Source organism: Paramisgurnus dabryanus, chromosome 23 (genome assembly GCF_030506205.2).
Source record: "Paramisgurnus dabryanus chromosome 23, PD_genome_1.1, whole genome shotgun sequence".
In the NCBI taxonomy this organism is placed as follows: Eukaryota; Metazoa; Chordata; class Actinopteri; order Cypriniformes; family Cobitidae; genus Paramisgurnus; species Paramisgurnus dabryanus.
This window is the reverse complement of record NC_133359.1, coordinates 2,088,153-2,107,900: the sequence shown is the minus strand read 5'-3', so window position 1 is coordinate 2,107,900 and position 19,748 is coordinate 2,088,153. Positions and strand designations below refer to the sequence as shown.

At 32.4% G+C, this 19,748-nt stretch overlaps 1 protein-coding gene across 1 annotated transcript in view; it reads left to right on the top strand.

The window, feature by feature from the left end:
• kcnq1.2 (potassium voltage-gated channel, KQT-like subfamily, member 1.2) overlaps window positions 1-12,824 on the top strand; it is a 128,170-nt gene extending 115,346 nt beyond the window's left edge. Inside the window, exon 19 of the mRNA XM_065277538.2 lies at window positions 10,927-12,824. Coding sequence (XP_065133610.2) covers window positions 10,927-11,079 — 153 coding nt within the window. The 3' untranslated portion in view covers window positions 11,080-12,824. The remainder of the gene's footprint in view (window positions 1-10,926) is intronic.
• Window positions 12,825-19,748: the final 6,924 nt, after the last annotated feature.

Sequence of the window (19,748 nt, the reverse complement as noted above, 5' to 3'; positions counted from 1 at the left end):
TTGGTTTAGGGTTAAATTTTTTCTGATTTATTTTTTATGTCGCCTGGCGTTAGGGTTAAAGTTGGGTTTGGGTAGGGATGTTATTTTATGTAAATGTAAAACTAACCCTAAACCGAAGCGACAATGGTAAGAAAATAGGACAAGACAGTTGAGTTCCCAAAACGTGATAATCACATGAAAACAGGAATTCGTTATACAATCACGGAAAAAATGCAGAAATTCGTGATAATATCACGAAAAAATAATCAAAAGGTTACGTGACTATATCACGAAATTTCGTGAGACTGGGCTGTGTATTTCATTTTCGCTATTTTAAAAAGAAATAGAATTGATTTTTGTATTTTACGGTGTGGCTTATTCGTATTAATTCGTACGACCACATTTGTAATTTTTTTTACATTTTGCTTTCACCTCTGTGACATTGAAGTTAGGAGGTTTTCTAAAATAATAATAATAATTCATATTTGTACGATTTACTTTGTACGAATTCATACGAATGACTTGACTCGTAAAATACGTACGAATTCCCATGAGGCTAGACTGGTCTTTTTTGAACTTACACAAAGTTAAAAGTTTACTTTATACCTGCAATGAGAGTGGGTCACAGAAATATAAAGGTGTAATAGAAAACTACACCTGAAATGTGAACCGCATTCAGTATTTTATTTCATATACATATGCATTCTGTTCTCACGAAACACTATACACGGTTACAGTGAAATACACCGATCATCCTTAGTACAGCATCTTTTCCCATGACATAAACTCATCTCTGTGACAGTGATGCTGTATAGTGACATCATTTCCTATATTCTGTACTATTGGGTTTGTTTTCAGAAATCGAGTGATGGTACATATGTAAATACAGCGTTTACAGGAAAGAATCGTAATCGTTTCATGTTTCTGATGGTTGTCGGCAGGGAAACTCTAGATGTTTAAAGGAAGGTTACGTCAAACGCAGGAATGTGACTTCCTGAATTATGGCTGATATTTCACAGCGGGGTCATACGGGCATGTTTCCTCATCGCATGATCTTAATGCTGGATTCATTTATGTCACATATGTGCAACAAACCACCTGCAGTCTGATTTACTCAAACTTGGGTCAGTCTTTCATGCGTAGGGTCGGATTTGTATTTCATAGAAAAATATAATTTGTGTCTGCATAATAGCAGTTAGGTCGTGTTGTGGTATGGTCCGCTAGATTTGATCACACAATCATGTTTACAGACCAGTTAAGCTTCTGTTGATGCAGATGGTTTTTATAAATTACACTGTTAAAAGTAAAAAAAAATTGATTAACTTTTAAAAATTACTTCAATTAGTAATTTAAAGTGTACCAAGGAGGATTAGGGCCAAGCTAAAATAAAAAATAAAACCATCTCGAGATTAAAGTCATTAAAATGCGAGAATAAAGTTGTTTTATAACGAGAATAAAGTCGTTATTTAACGAGAATAAAGTCGTGATTTAACGAGAATAAAGTCGTGATTTAACGAGAATAAAGTCGTACTTTTACATTAATGTGTTTGGAGTGATGTTAACAAGCAGATCTGCAAAGCAGATACCCCTATTCTCGTTAAATAATGACTTTATTCTCGTTAAATAACGACTTTATTCTCGTTAAATAACAACTTTATTCTCGTTAAATAACAACTTTATTCTCGTTAAATAACAATTTTATTCTTTTTAAATAACGACGGCATTCTCGAAATTATATTTATTCTGACTTTTTCTCGTTAAATAATGACTTTATTCTCGTTAAATAACGACTTTATTCTCGTTAAATAACGACTTTATTCTCGTTAAATAACGACTTTATTCTTGTTAAATAACGACTTTATTCTCGTTAAATAACGACTTTATTTTCTTTAAATAACGACTTTATTCTCGTTAAATAACGACTTTATTCTCATTGAATAACAACTTTTTTGTCTTTAAATGACGACTTTATTCTCGTTAAATAACAACTTTATTCTTGTTAAATAACAATTTTATTCTCGTTAAATAACGACGGCATTCTCGAAATTATATTTATTCTGACTTTTTCTCGTTAAATAATGACTTTATTCTCGTTAAATAACGACTTTATTCTCGTTAAATAACAACTTTATTTTCGTTAAATAACGACTTTATTCTTGTTAAATAACGACTTTATTCTCGTTAAATAACGACTTTATTTTCTTTAAATAACGACTTTATTCTCGTTAAATAACGACTTTATTCTCATTGAATAACAACTTTTTTGTCTTTAAATGACGACTTTATTCTCGTTAAATAACAACTTTATTCTTGTTAAATAACAATTTTATTCTCGTTAAATAACGACGGCATTCTCGAAATTATATTTATTCTGACTTTTTCTCGTTAAATAATGACTTTATTCTGCCATTTTAATGACTTTAATCTCGAGATGGTTTTATTTTTTTATTTTAGCTTGGCCCTAATCCTCCTTGGTAAGAAAAAAAGAGTGAGAAAATGTAGGTTGAATTTTTTTTTTTTTGTTACCAATTGAAGTATTTTTTTCAGTAGACCAAACTTTCACTTTTTACAGTGTAGTCTCCAGATAAATAGTAATTTACAAATTTTGTTTTTCGTAATATTCCTGTAGCTCAGTTGGTAAAGCATTGCATTTACAGCACAAAGGTTATGGGTTTGATCCCAGGGGCACAGGTACTGATAAAATATTTGCCTTGAAAGTGCAGTGAGTTGTTTGGAAGAAAGCATCTCCCAAATTTGTGAATGTCCTTGTGCCATTTCTATTAATAGCTGTTAAATATTGAGGAAGCCTCTAAAACAGGAGTGGGGAACCCTGGGTCCTGGAGGGCCACTGTCCTTCAGAGTTTAGTTCCAACCCTAATCAAACACACCTGAATTTAATTTCCAAGTAATCCTGAAGACGTTAATTAGATTTTTTAGGTGTGTTTAATTAGGGTTGGAACTAAACTCTGCAGGACAGTGGCCCTCCAGGACAGGGTTCCCCACCCCTGCTCTAAAAGTCCTTGGACAGCCTTTAAACCGTCCACAAGAACTGACCAGTTAGTTAAAGTTGGCCATCCAAGTAATTACATTTTGATCAAATGTTATATAATTTAGATTAACATGCACCTATTTTTTCACAACAGGACCTTGTTCGATGAAAATAAGCGTGGTTTTTAGTAGGTCAAAGGCTTAACAAGAAATGTACTACTAACCTAACCCAAAGTTACAGTCACCTCAATGGCATTAATGTAAACCTACAGCATTTTTGCAGGAAAAAAGTCTTTCAGTTTCACTTCAGATGAGTTGATGTGTCTCATGGTCGTGATAATCTGGTCGGTTAATGGCTGGAATGCTGAAACACAACATTTTGTTCTCATACTGATTTTGGTTTTACTGCATGGTAGGACGATCGATACCCTCACACATCCGTGTGGCTAAAGATCTTCCTGTGTGTTTTACAGCCGTCAAACCTTTCAATAATTCAATCTGCATCTTTTAAATGATACTTATGTGAGGTGCTGATATTCAGATCTCTGGTTAGTGTTGCATTTGGTTTGAAGCCATTAATGTTGTGATTCATGTACATTAACACATAGAGTTCCGTGCTAAAGTGTAATAAGTGTTTTAAAAACACACAGTAATGCATAAATGCAGATTTTATCTTTTAGATTTATGGTAAGCACCACCATAGACGTATATGATAGTGATGCTGTATTTCAAAGCTGTTTGGTTAGTTTTCCTTTCATTTGAACTTCAAAGGAAATGTCATTGACTTTAGCTGAATGACTTTGAGGTGGAGTCAAGCCTGTGGGTGTGGTTTAACAGCTGTCACTTCATAAAGAAACAAGTGTTCAGTCCTCACGGGCACTAAATACTTTCCTCCGCCTTGCATCTGTCCCTACATACTCACATTTATATGACACTTGTATCACCTGTGTGTGTGCGTGCCCGCTTGTGTGCTTGCATGCGCGCGTGTGTTCATGTATGTGTGTGTGCGCAAAGGCTATAAATGTAATTTTTGACCCATAGTATACAAATGACTTACACATAATCCTTATATATTAGGGTTAAGAAATAATACAGCGACAATTGGGCTGTTTGATGGACGATTGTGATTTTTGCATTGTGTTATTTTAATTATTATTTGCCACATTTGTCAATTAATTCTTCATTTCACAGATCTTTAAAATCGTATTCCCTTTCCCATAATGCAGAAATAAAGTCACGGACAAAAAATAAGATAGCACTATAAGATTATTTTCAGTTTTACTAAATTTAAGTAAAATGGTCATTTTTGTTTCTTTCTGCCAACTGACAACATTTCTGCCAAGTTCTTAATACAAATAATGTTTTTATTTGCATTTATTTATTGAAAATTTAAATATGTAAAAACGTGGTCCAAATAACAAAAATATTTAGTGTTTTCCGATCTTAAGTACTGCATAGAAAACATTAATTTCTCAATAACAAAATACTAATGTTTTTACATGTATTTTAGGAAAATTTCAGAAATATAAATTTTATGGAATAACCCTGATTTTTAATCACATTTTAATGTGTATTTGTAGAAATGATGATTAAAGACAAACTTTTTTCTGCGGCTATCATAAACTAAATATTATGATAGTATTTGTTGCACTACCTAATTTAAATTAATCTTATATTGCAGTAATTGTTGCTAAGTTAGTTAAGTATTACATTAATGCAAATGACAAAATATAATGTCACAATGCAACAAAACTTATCATACTAAAATCTGGCTTTGTTTAATTGATAGGAAATATATTTTGATTTTGGATGTTTTTTAAAGTTCTTTAAAACTCATAACTCAACTAAAGTATGAATGATGTCTGGTGTCATACAGCTCAGAGACAGCAGGACCATGTGGACAATCTATCGAGTTTTTAGTAAAGAATTTTCAAATAAAGTCTCACACAAACACACACACACATATACATATATATTTTTATATATATATATATATATATTTTTATATATATATATATATATATATATATATATATATATATATATATATATATATATATATATATATATATATATATATATATATATATATATATATATATATATATATATACACCTTCACCCCATACTGAGTCTATGAAAGAAGTCTTGTGACCACGCCTGCCCTCAGGGCTGACACCAGGGTCCAGTAAAGAGACTCAGCTGTCTGTCTGTACAAATGTTTAAAAGGCCAACTGGACCAATGTTTACTGGACCCTTAAAAAAAAAAAACTTAAGATCAGGCAATGTTATGAAACTAAAACATCAAAACAACAGTAATCCAAAGAATGCAATATTTCAACAGATAAATAAGATTTAGTGTGGAATAATAAATAATTGTTTTTATTAAATCATTTATCTTTTTAAAGTCACACATAATTGTGTATTTCTATAGCCAATGAACGTTTTTACGTCTTTAGTGTCTGAGACCTCTAAATGTACTAAAGTCAGAGACAAGAAGTCTGAGGTTTCCCACTATGAAAAAATCCGAGTGTTCAGAGATTGAACAAAAGTAAGCATGCGTGTACGGTTTGTGCATGAGTGTATGAATGAAAGGCATTTGTTCGGTTGTACCTCCTTAGGAGTGAAACAGAGAAACAAAAGCAGCTTTGAGAGAGAGAGAGAGAGAGAGAGAGAGAGAGAGAGAGAGAGAGAGAGAGAGAGAGAGAGAGAGAGAGAGAGAGAGAGAGATTAACCTTCATCACTACCTCCCACCGGCTAACAGCACGTGCCATAAACCCTCATACTAATCATGTGTGTCAAGCTCTTATTCTTTTCATAAACTACTCCTGTAACAGTTGTGTTTTGTTAGCTTGTTTTTATTTAAGTTTCTCCCAAATATTTTGTTTAAAACACCCAAAACTCTACTTTAGATTTACGACACTGTAAAAAAATGCAGCATAAAGTGAAAACAACTTGGTTTGCAAATCAATTCAACCTTTAATTTAAATTTTTTGACATGTGGGAAGTTGACATTGTCAAATATTATATTATGTCAAAGATTTTGAGATCCTACACGTGGATATTTCTGATCACTTTCCATTACTATATACCATGAGAATAATTAATGGTAAAATGTTGAAAGATAGTAATATAAGACCTTGAACAACATTTAAATCGATATTTTGGTAAAGATAATCTTTTTTACTAAATAGTAACTTTTAAGATTGCTTTTACTGCAGTGGAAGAAGATACTAATGTCCGCTACATTAGTATCTTCTCGCACTGCAGTAAAACCCACCTATAAATTTACTATTTAGTAAAAAAGATTTGACAGACTGTTACATGAAGCAGGCACATTTCTGATTAAAAAGTCTACATTTTATGTCTATAAACTATTTAAATATAACATGTCTAGAGTCTTTTCCACTACAAAGAACCTTTGGTGAAACAGAAAGGTTCTTCAGATGATAAAGGTTCTTTATGGAACCATTTAGCAAAAAATCCTATGACATCATAAAGCAGTGTTTCCCAAACTTTTCATTTTGCGACCCATTAAAATAGGTATAATCTATTCCGGGACCCAACAATATATTATTAAATGGAAATATAAGAAAAATACCAACCTAGTCTCACGGCAAGTCATTTTATATTCACAAAATATTTGATTTATTTTTACGTGTTATTGACACGATTTTCCGCTTTTGTCGTGCCATTGAGCACGAATGTCTAAAAATTGTTTTTCATGTCACGACTTTCTTTATCGTATAATTATTAAATATTTTTTTTCTCGTTTGTTTTTTTTTCCTTTTTTTACTATTGTTGCTTGGGGTTGGGGTGAGAATGACTTTCTTTTACATTTTAGACACTAACCCCGAGCAAAAATAGTTTTAAAAGCGGAAGAAAACATGAAGAAACCAATGCATAAAATTAAATATTAACCCAAACCCAAATCTAACCCCAACCCCAAGCAACAATAAAAAGACATTTGTGGCACAAAAAAGCGGAAAATTGTGTCAATAACACAAATAAATTAAACAAATATTTTGTGACTATAACACGACTTAGAAGTAGTTTTTATTTTCCTTGTCATTTTATTTATTAAATGTAAGTTTGTGTATCGTATCAAAATCATTGTCATTGCTAGTTGCTAATTGGATTCTTTCTTTCTTTCTTTCTTTCTTTCTTTCTTTCTTTTATTTAATTCTTTTTAGTTATTTCTTTCTTTCTTTTTTCTTTCTTTCTTTCTTTTATTTCATTCTTTTTAGTTATTTCTTTCGTTCTTTCGTTCCTTCTTTCTTTATTTATTTATTTGCACATATCTTCTATATATCTTCACTCATTTAGTGATTTTAATTGAATTTTTTTCTGTTGTATCTGTCTTTTGCGAGCGGTCTGTTTTATTCAAGCACAAAGCAGATATTGTATTTGTGGACTTGAAGGCGTCTGTACATGTATGGGTGTGGTTGTGAGTTCTGATCAGAACACAGTAAAACTCACATTCATCACTTTCTCAACATCACAGCTGCGCTCGCGTCTCGCACAGCTCAACCTGTTCTGGACATTTGCCTGCGTTTAATACAAATGCAAAATGAAAGAGCTTAACCGCATCCTCAGAGTTTTTACATAGAAGAGCAACTTTCCTAACTCATTGTCTCTGTCTTAAATGTGTACCAATACCAATTAAATTAAACCAATACCATTTGAGGTAGGTTTGACACAGGTTTAAATTTCAAACAAACTTGCCATTTGCCACAAAAAAAGACCATTGTGGTTAGATGTTAATGTATTTGGAGTGTGGTGAAGCTGGTGCTGGACGACATGCGATACGAGGACAGCTGTCCTAGACACATGCAAGGACCTTCATCCACACTGCTGACATCACTGAAGGCCTCAACATTCATTGACTTGATCCACTCTTAGTTTTAATCAGACCTAAAACAGACTTGATTTAATAGCTAAAACTGTACATCAAGACAAAAACACATGTTGTGTTGAAATTGACCTCAGGTATGACATGATGTTGGTCATCTACAGTTGTCTGGTTTATGTTCGACCTCATGGACGAGAGAGACAGCTGCTTTAAGAGACATTGGTCACATTTACAGTGTAAGAAAACTCTAGTCGACCGCTAACTAACACCAAAATAACCTCACCAAACGACCACTCGCACCATAAAACATCTCAGCTTCTACAGCCGTGTTTTAAATATACTTGACCTTTACTGAACAGAATTCATTTTCTTACACAGTACACTGATAATATCTAATCATACATAACACGAGAGACATTTGTGACCCAGGACCACAAATACAGCCATAAGTCACATGGGTATATTTGTGGCCATAGCCAACAATACATTGCATGGGTCAAAATTATAAACTTTTTTAATGCCAAGAATCATTAGGATATTAAAGATCATGTTCAATGAAGATATATTGTAAATTTCCTACCTTAAATAGATCTAAAATGTATTTATGTGTTGTTAAGGACTTCATTTGGACAACTTTAAAGGTGTTCTTTTCAATATTTAGATTTTTTGCAACCTCAGATTCCAGATTTTTTTTTATTGCATCTCGGCAAAACATTGTCCTATCCTAACAAACAATCTATCAATGGAAAGCTTATTTATTCTGCTTTGTGTAAATCTCAATATAAAATACTTTTGTGGTCACATTTAGCTGAGGAACAATTGAAGAGTTCAGATGCAAAAGTTTTTTTTTTTGAGCGTCCGACATGTTTTCTTGCATTGTTTATCAACTGTATTTCTGAATGACCTAAGGCCGGGTATTAAGTGGATTTGAAGCAAATGTATTTGATGAACGTATAATGCGTGCTGAGAGCATTCAGTCAGTATCGACCGCTAGAAGATATAAAAACTTTAAAATGTTTACATTTAGGCATTTCGCAGAAACTTTTATTCAAAGCAGCTTACAACAGTAAGGAATAGTTGTTTATCTTTCTTAACCCCATGAATGGATTTTTTTCATAAAATTATTTTATATATAAACAAGATTAAAATACTGGGTTTATTTTGTGCATTGAAGAATAAAGATATTTGACAGTGAAACTCTGTCATAAACACTTCATTAATATTCAGAGCGAGGTTTGAACTCTGTACTCAACGTTGCTGGGATCCCAGACACCTTATCAGGAAAATGAATGAATGTAGTGTTTTTTTTCCTAGCAGAGCTCATAAAGATATCATTCCTCTTTTGAGTCAGATAATAACCAAACTAACCATGATATATAGTCATCATTAAGCACAAAGTAAATAAAGGCCGTCTGGTGTTATTCATATAATCCAAGGGAGTAGAAAGAACAGAGAAAGACTTTAATGGAAACTGAAGAGTTTGGCTTATGTGAGCAGAAATCCAGCATTCACATACAGGTGAAAGAAATGAATTAAAGTCAAGATTTCAAACTTTAACATGCAGGTTCAAGTGAGGTAAAGCTGAGGGATTTATAACAATACATGCAAATGTTTTATGAGTGTAGTAATGGATGCAGTGCAATAAAATGAAAGATGAAATACAGACGCAAACTTCAGTAATATTATTGCTCATATGTAAGCAATAAGGTGCACGAGTCAATGTTGCATGGTGAATAAGTCACGGCTGAAGGGTGTTTTTATGCACGACACGAAAAGGAGTCAATGCAACCCCTTGAGCCGTGACTTATTCATGATATAGCACAACCTCAAGTACCTTATTGCTTTAAAAAATAAATAGAAATATTAAAGCAAAAACATATGCATCAATGCAACTTTCATAAAGTAAAATCACCTTTATAGTCCCTGTGAACAGTAACTAAATGTTTTGCATATGTTTACATTCCTAAGGGTGCAGTGCAGTGATACACAGAATCATTGGGTACAGCTGTGTTTAATTGTATATAAACCAAAGCTATTGACCAATCAGAATCAAGGACTGAAGGGCATTGCTACTTCTGCTGGTTCCTTTAAAAGCGAAACTTTAATGCTTTAATAACTAAAAATAAATGAACACAAATGAAGCTGACAGTATATCACAATCACGGTGGAGAAATCACAATGCAAGCTGGCTGTTTTCGAGTTGTTTTCTCCAGGGGTCTCCATGGGTCAACACGCTCCGGCTACAAAGACCAGAGGAATTCCTAATCTGAGCGGAGTGTGTCCCTATGGAATGCAGATAATGCCACAGATTATTATAGACATGTTTATGGTCCAGATTTATATTTCCCTTCAGAGAATGCTCCTATAAAAATATATTTACATTCTGTTTGTGAACTCAAAATACCCGAAGGCTAATTTTATATAGTAACATTTGTAAGGCGCTTTGGATAAAAGTGTCCACTAAATGAATCAATGAGGAATATTACTCAATATGGATAGTATACACTCACCTAAAGGATTATTAGGAACACCATACTAATACTGTGTTTGACCCCCTTTTGCCTTCAAAACTGCCTTAATTCTACGTGGCATTGATTCAACAAGGTTAGAAATGTTGGCCCATATTGATAGGATAGCATCTTACAGTTGATGGAGATTTGTGGGATGCACATCCAGGGCAGGAAGCTCCCGTTCCACCACATCCCAAAGATGCTCTATTGGGTTGAGATCTGGTGACTGTGGGGGCCATTTTAGTACAGTGAACTCATTGTCATGTTCAAGAAACCAGTTTGAAATGATTCGAGCTTTGTGACATGGTGCATTATGGGCATGGTGGTCATAAAGGGATGGACATGGTCAGAACCAATGCTCAGGTAGGCCGTGGCATTTAAATGATGCCCAGTTGGCACTAAGGGGACTAAAGTGTGCCAAGAAAACATCCCCCACACCATTAAACCATTGCATTAAAGCGAAATTGAACAGGTGTTCCTAATAATCCTTTGGGGGAGTGTATACACATCAACAGAGATGTTTAGTTTGACGTCCTACATTGAAAACAAGCAACTTTTTTATACTTATTAGTTGAATCTCTGTTGCGTTTCTGATAGGTGCTTCAGATGGATGTCAAACTGGAGAACATTTTGAAAATCCTGGTCGAGCATTTCCAACCCAAACCAGAACTTCTGCAGAAACCCAACCAGTACAGCTCTCGGGTGACCGTCATGAAACGACTGGGTGTCAGTATGGATGAGACGCATTGAGCATCATCATAGACACGGACCAGACGCCAACTCACACTATGTAATGTGGGAAACATGATTCATAGAGACGGAAAACTTTTGTTTTCCACTTCCTCTTTTGTAAGATCATCTGAGGACGACAAGATCAGCTAAAGAAGACAAGAACTACAAGTGTAACTTGTAGGATGTCATTCAGGATGCATGTCAACAATGTCTAAGCTTTTTAAACACTATCAACCCTTTGCTCTTTATTTTTTTATTGCTCTGGTATCACACCAGAAAAAATTGAAACTGTTGTTTTAAGTTACTGTAGGTTTACAGTCGAGCTTCCACAACTCATGTGATCCAGTGGTGCTACACCTATGTACGGCTCGTTTTGTTTAAGCACAAGAAAATGTCACATTTTGCATCCACAACCGTGATGCAGGGCTCACGGTACACGTTTGTAAAATTCAGCATCGAGCGCTGATACGGAAACCCCATTCACAAAGCACTTTGGTCCCAGAAAATTTCTGAAAAATGGTCAGAGGGGCTTCTGTGTGAACACAACACGTCCCGTAAATGTCCTGGGATTGCGTCCGGAAAGAGGACCTAGTAACATTCACGGAAAGCATTCTGTGTGAACAAGACGCAGAAACAATGCCGTACGGGGCGTGCCATCAAAACAAGAAATTATGGTTCAGCTCTTTAACACAGTGATTTAAACGCAGATCAACATACACAACGAGAAATGTTGGCAAACTGGACTGAAGCAGAGATTAGAGATCATTCACCAGCATGACAGAACAGCGCATCACACGCGCCTTATGATCTTATCATAAACTAAATGCAAAGAAATTACGGAAAATTAGCAAACTTCTGACAATCTGGAAAATACCTCACGTGTCTTTACGGGATCTTTACTGTATGTGTGTGAATGCACGCATTTCGGAATTATTATTGGCAATGAACCAAAAATCAAATCATCCCGGGATGCATTTTCTGTGTATTTTCCGTAATCTCTGTGTAAAAAGGTCTCTTTTAACAGAGAACATGTGCTAATGGAGAGAAACCGACCATTGATGTACGGCTGTGGTAAAACTTCTCAAAACACCTCTGATAGATTCTAATGAAGTTTAATGGTGGGCTGTAAAAGAAGCAATTTTAAGGCTATTGAAATTATACAATGTGCCAAGAATGGCGGATCTGTGAGAATTTCAACCATCCTACAATATCTTCTTTTCCTCTAAAGGATCATTTAACATTTGTTTTAACAAATTCTCGATTGGTAAGTTAGGGTTGTTGGAAATGAAGTCAACTGTTTTCCGAAAGTCTTCCACTGTTATTATCCCGATCCAGTGACCACAAAGCCCTCGTGAGGAAGAAATCGGCATGAATCTGTGCGTTTGCACGCAGTGGCTTTGAATGCTGATTATCCTGAATAAAGAGTCATATATTTGAACATTTCCTCATTTCTTTTGCATAATAGAGGCTAAGTTTATCTCTGGATAAGTTTTTATTTCCCTTTTTTGTAACTTTCAAGTAGTTTGAAGTGTTGGTGTGCATGAGGGAATCTCGAAGAACAGGACACGAATAATACCAAATGCTACTGTTGACACGATCCTGTACAGTTTTATAAACAGAAGATGTAAATATTGTAGTTATGTCTTATATTTATTTTCATGTTTTGCTGAACGGTTTGGATGAATCTAATGGACTGACAGCGGTGATTTGTTTGTAATCGCTCTAGAAAACAGTGCTGTAAATAAAAGATGTATTTCATTATTTATCTATCGTCTTGTGTTTTGGCTGTGTGTAAGTGTACCTGTCACGCTCTGTGTGTTTAAGCTGTGAATCACCGTCATGTGTTTAACATTTACACTTGGAACATCCAACTTATTCCAACAAGCCAGAGGAATTAAAAAGGACATTTTTCCAACATATCTTCTGTTTACCAAACCGCAATGTTTTTACAAAAATGTTGTGTACCTCAACAAAAGCATTTCTGAATAAAGGGTGAACAGATGTCTACTCCTTCAAAGGCCAAAATATACGACTGCGTCCCTAATCCAACAGGTTCAATAGAGTTTTATCATTTTAAATATTAACATTGCTCTGGGTTATTAAAAAAAAAACAGGAAAGGAGGATGAACCCAACCTATTAATTTGTCAATTATCCTATGCTGGCTTGTTTTAACCCAGTGTTGGGTCAAATATAAACTATGGATGTTAAACTATGGACTAATGTGCTGATATTCAATCACTTACTGTGCAGTCACACCAGATGCGAATGAAACAAATTGGACACTTGAACATTTTGGGTCAACTCGCTTTATTGTATGAAGATCTGCCGTGATCATCGGCTGTTGTGTACCGATCGTCCAATGTCCGATAGTGGGGAAAAATGCTTTCTGATACCGATTATAAACCAATATATATATGTGCATCCCTAATATGAACATTTTCTGGGTTAATAAAAAAAATTCCCGATACCGATTATAAACCAATATATATCAGTGCATCCCTAATATGAACATTTTCTGGGTTAATAAAAAAATGCTTTTCGATACCGATTATAAACCAATATATATATCGATGCATCCCTAATATGAACATTTTCTGGGTTAATAAAAAAAATTCCCGATACCGATTATAAACCAATATATATCAGTGCATCCCTAATATGAACATTTTCTGGGTTAATAAAAAAATGCTTTTCGATACCGATTATAAACCAATATATACCGGTGCATCCCTAATATGAACATTTTATGGGTTAATAAAAAAAATTCCCGATACCGATTATAAACCAATATATATCAGTGCATCCCTAATATGAACATTTTCTGGGTTAATAAAAAAATGCTTTTCGATACCGATTATAAACCAATATATATCGGTGCATCCCTAATATGAACATTTTCTGGGTTAATAAAAAAAATGTCTGATACCGATTATAAACCAATATATATCGGTGCATCCCTAATATGAAAATTTTCTGGGTTAATAAAAAAATTCCCAATACCGATTATAAACCAATATATATCAGTGCATCCCTAATATGAACATTTTTCTGGGTTAATAAAAAATGCTTTTCGATACCGATTATAAACCAATATATACCGGTGCATCCCTAATATGAACATTTTCTGGGTTAATAATTTTTTTTTTCTGATACCGATTATAAACCAATATATATCGGTGCATCCCTAATATGAACATTTTCTGGGTTAATAATTGTTTTTTCTGATACCGATTATAAACCAATATATATCAGTGCATCCCTAATATGAACATTTTCTGGGTTAATAAAAAAATGCTTTTCGATACCGATTATAAACCAATATATATATCGATGCATCCCTAATATGAACATTTTCTGGGTTAATAAAAAAAATTCCCGATACCGATTATAAACCAATATATATCAGTGCATCCCTAATATGAACATTTTCTGGGTTAATAAAAAAATGCTTTTCGATACAGATTATAAACCAATATATACCGGTGCATCCCTAATATGAACATTTTATGGGTTAATAAAAAAATTCCCGATACCGATTATAAACCAATATATATCAGTGCATCCCTAATATGAACATTTTCTGGGTTAATAAAAAAATGCTTTTCGATACCGATTATAAACCAATATATATCGGTGCATCCCTAATATGAACATTTTCTGGGTTAATAAAAAAAATGTCTGATACCGATTATAAACCAATATATATCGGTGCATCCCTAATATGAAAATTTTCTGGGTTAATAAAAAAATTCCCGATACCGATTATAAACCAATATATATCAGTGCATCCCTAATATGAAAATTTTTCTGGGTTAATAAAAAATGCTTTTCGATACCGATTATAAACCAATATATACCGGTGCATCCCTAATATGAACATTTTCTGGGTTAATAATTTTTTTTTTCTGATACCGATTATAAACCAATATATATCGGTGCATCCCTAATATGAACATTTTCTGGGTTAATAATTTTTTTTCTGATACCGATTATAAACCAATATATATCAGTGCATCCCTAATATGAACATTTTCTGGGTTAATAAAAAAATGCTTTTCGATACCGATTATAAACCAATATATATATCGATGCATCCCTAATATGAACATTTTCTGGGTTAATAAAAAAAATTCCCGATACCGATTATAAACCAATATATATCAGTGCATCCCTAATATGAACATTTTCTGGGTTAATAAAAAAATGCTTTTCGATACAGATTATAAACCAATATATATCGGTGCATCCCTAATATGAACATTTTCTGGGTTAATAAAAAAATGCTTTTCGATACCGATTATAAACCAATATATACCGGTGCATCCCTAATATGAACATTTTATGGGTTAATAAAAAAAATTCCCGATACCGATTATAAACCAATATATATCAGTGCATCCCTAATATGAACATTTTCTGGGTTAATAAAAAAATGCTTTTCGATACCGATTATAAACCAATATATATCGGTGCATCCCTAATATGAACATTTTCTGGGTTAATAAAAAAATGCTTTTCGATACCGATTATAAACCAATATATATCGGTGCATCCCTAATATGAACATTTTCTGGGTTAATAAAAAAAATGTCTGATACCGATTATAAACCAATATATATCGGTGCATCCCTAATATGAAAATTTTCTGGGTTAATAAAAAAATTCCCGATACCGATTATAAACCAATATATATCAGTGCATCCCTAATATGAACATTTTCTGGGTTAATAAAAAATGCTTTTCGATACCGATTATAAACCAATATATACCGGTGCATCCCTAATATGAACATTTTCTGGGTTAATAAAAAAAATGTCTGATACCGATTATAAACCAATATATATCGGTGCATCCCTAATATGAACATTTTCTGGGTTAATAATTTTTTTTTTGATGATACCGATTATAAACCAATATATATCGGTGCATCCCTAATATGAACATTTTCTGGGTTAATAATTTTTTTTTCTGATACCGATTATAAACCAATATATATCAGTGCATCCCTAATATGAACATTTTCTGGGTTAATAAAAAAAAATTCAGATACCAATTATAAACCAATATATATCAGTGCATCCCTAATATGAAAATTTTCTAGGTTAATAAAAAATGCTTTTCGATACCGATTATAAACCAATATATATTAGTGCTTCCCAAATATGAACATTTTCTGGGTTAATAAAAAATGCTTTTCGATACCGATTATAAACCAATATATACCGGTGCATCCCTAATATGAACATTTTCTGGGTTAATAAAAAAAAATGTCTGATACCGATTATAAACCAATATATATCAGTGCATCCCTAATATGAAAATTTTATGGGTTAATAAAAAAATCCGATACCGATTATAAACCAATATATATCAGTGCATCCCTAATATGAAAATTTTATGGGTTAATAAAAAAAATCCGATACCGATTATAAACCAATATATACCGGTGCATCCCTAATATGAACATTTTCTGGGTTAATAAAAAAAAAATGTCTGATACCGATTATAAACCAATATATATCGGTGCATCCCTAATATGAACATTTTCTGGGTTAATAAATTTTTTTTTTCTGATACCGATTATAAACCAATATATATCGGTGCATCCCTAATATGAACATTTTCTGGGTTAATAATTTTTTTTTCTGATACCGATTATAAACCAATATATATCAGTGCATCCCTAATATGAACATTTTCTGGGTTAATAAAAAAAAATTCAGATACCAATTATAAACCAATATATATCAGTGCATCCCTAATATGAACATTTTCTGGGTTAATAAAAAATGCTTTTCGATACCGATTATAAACCAATATATACCGGTGCATCCCTAATATGAACATTTTCTGGGTTAATAAAAAAAAATGTCTGATACCGATTATAAACCAATATATATCGGTGCATCCCTAATATGAACATTTTCTGGGTTAATAATTTTTTTTTGCTGATACCGATTATAAACCAATATATATCGGTGCATCCCTAATATGAACATTTTCTGGGTTAATAATTTTTTTTTCTGATACCGATTATAAACCAATATATATCAGTGCATCCCTAATATGAACATTTTCTGGGTTAATAAAAAAAAATTCAGATACCAATTATAAACCAATATATATCAGTGCATCCCTAATATGAAAATTTTCTAGGTTAATAAAAAATGCTTTTCGATACCGATTATAAACCAATATATATTAGTGCATCCCTAATATGAACATTTTCTGGGTTAATAAAAAATGCTTTTCGATACCGATTATAAACCAATATATACCGGTGCATCCCTAATATGAACATTTTCTGGGTTAATAAAAAAAAATGTCTGATACCGATTATAAACCAATATATATCAGTGCATCCCTAATATGAAAATTTTATGGGTTAATAAAAAAATCCGATACCGATTATAAACCAATATATATCAGTGCATCCCTAATATGAAAATTTTATGGGTTAATAAAAAAAATGTCTGATACCGATTATAAACCAATATATATCGGTGCATCCCTAATATGAACATTTTCTGGGTTAATAAAAAAAAATGTCTGATACCGATTATAAACCAATATATATCGGTGCATCCCTAATATGAACATTTTCTGGGTTAATAAATTTTTTTTTTCTGATACCGATTATAAACCAATATATATCGGTGCATCCCTAATATGAACATTTTCTGGGTTAATAATTTTTTTTCTGATACCGATTATAAACCAATATATATCAGTGCATCCCTAATATGAACATTTTCTGGGTTAATAAAAAAAATTCAGATACCAATTATAAACCAATATATATCAGTGCATCCCTAATATGAAAATTTTCTAGGTTAATAAAAAATGCTTTTCGATACCGATTATAAACCAATATATATTAGTGCATCCCTAATATGAACATTTTCTGGGTTAATAAAAAATGCTTTTCGATACCGATTATAAACCGATATATATCGGTGCATCCCTAATATGAACATTTTCTGGGTTAATAAAAAAAAAGATTCTGATACCAATTATAAACCAATATATATCAGTGCATCCCTAATATGAAAATTTTCTGGGTTAATAAAAAAATGCTTTTCGATACCGATTATAAACCAATATATACCGGTGCATCCCTAATATTAACATTTTCTGGGTTAAAATGCTTTTCGTTACCGATTATAAACCAATATATACCGGTGCATCCCTAATATTAACATTTTCTGGGTTAAAATGCTTTTCGTTACCGATTATAAACCAATATATACCGGTGCATCCCTATTAACATTTTCTGGGTTAAAATGCTTTTCGTTACCGATTATAAACCAATATATATCGGTGCATCCCTAATATGAACATTTTCTGGGTTAATAAAAAAAAATTTCTGATACCGATTATAAACCAATATATATCGGTGCATCCCTAATATGAAAATTTTCTGGGTTAATTAAAAAAAAAAATCCGATACCGATTATAAACCAATATATATCAGTGCATCCCTAATATGAACATTTTCTGGGTTAATAAAAAAAAATGTCTGATACCGATTATAAACCAATATATATCGGTGCATCCCTAATATGAACATTTTCTGGGTTAATAATTTTTTTTTTCTGATACCGATTATAAACCAATATATATCGGTGCATCCCTAATATGAACATTTTCTGGGTTAATAATTTTTTTTCTGATACCGATTATAAACCAATATATATCGGTGCATCCCTAATATTAACATTTTCTGGGTTAAAATGCTTTTCGTTACCGATTATAAACCAATATATACCGGTGCATCCCTATTAACATTTTCTGGGTTAAAATGCTTTTCGTTACCGATTATAAACCAATATATATCGGTGCATCCCTAATATGAACATTTTCTGGGTTAATAAAAAAATTTCTGATACCGATTATAAACCAATATATATCGGTGCATCCCTAATATGAAAATTTTCTGGGTTAATTAAAAAAAAAAATCCGATACCGATTATAAACCAATATATATTAGTGCATCCCTAATATGAAAATTTTATGGGTTAATAAAAAAATCCGATACCGATTATAAACCAATATATATCAGTGCATCCCTAATATGAAAATTTTATGGGTTAATAAAAAAAATCCGATACCGATTATAAACCAATATATATCACTGCATCCCTAATATGAAAATTTTCTGGGTTAATTAAAAAAAACAATATTATATTATAATATTATTATAAACCAATTTAATTAACCCAGAAAATTTTCATATTAGGGATGCACCTATATATATATATATATATATATATATATATATATATATATATATATATATATATATATATATATATATATATATATATATATATATATATATATATATATATATATATATATATATATATATACCGGTATCGGTATCAGAAAGCATTTCCCCCCACTATCGGACATTGGACGATTGTATCCAGAAAATAAACAAAAAGAAAATTAACACAGAAAACGTTCATATTAGGGATTCACCGGTATATATTGGTTTATAATCGGTATCAGAAAACATTTTTTTATTAACCCAGAAAATTTTCGTATTAGGGATGCACCGGTATATATTGGTTTAAAATCCGTATCGAAAAGCATTTTTTATTAACCCAGAAAATGATCATATTAGGGATGCACCAATATATTGGTTTATAATCGGTATCGGAAAGCATTTCCCCCCACTATC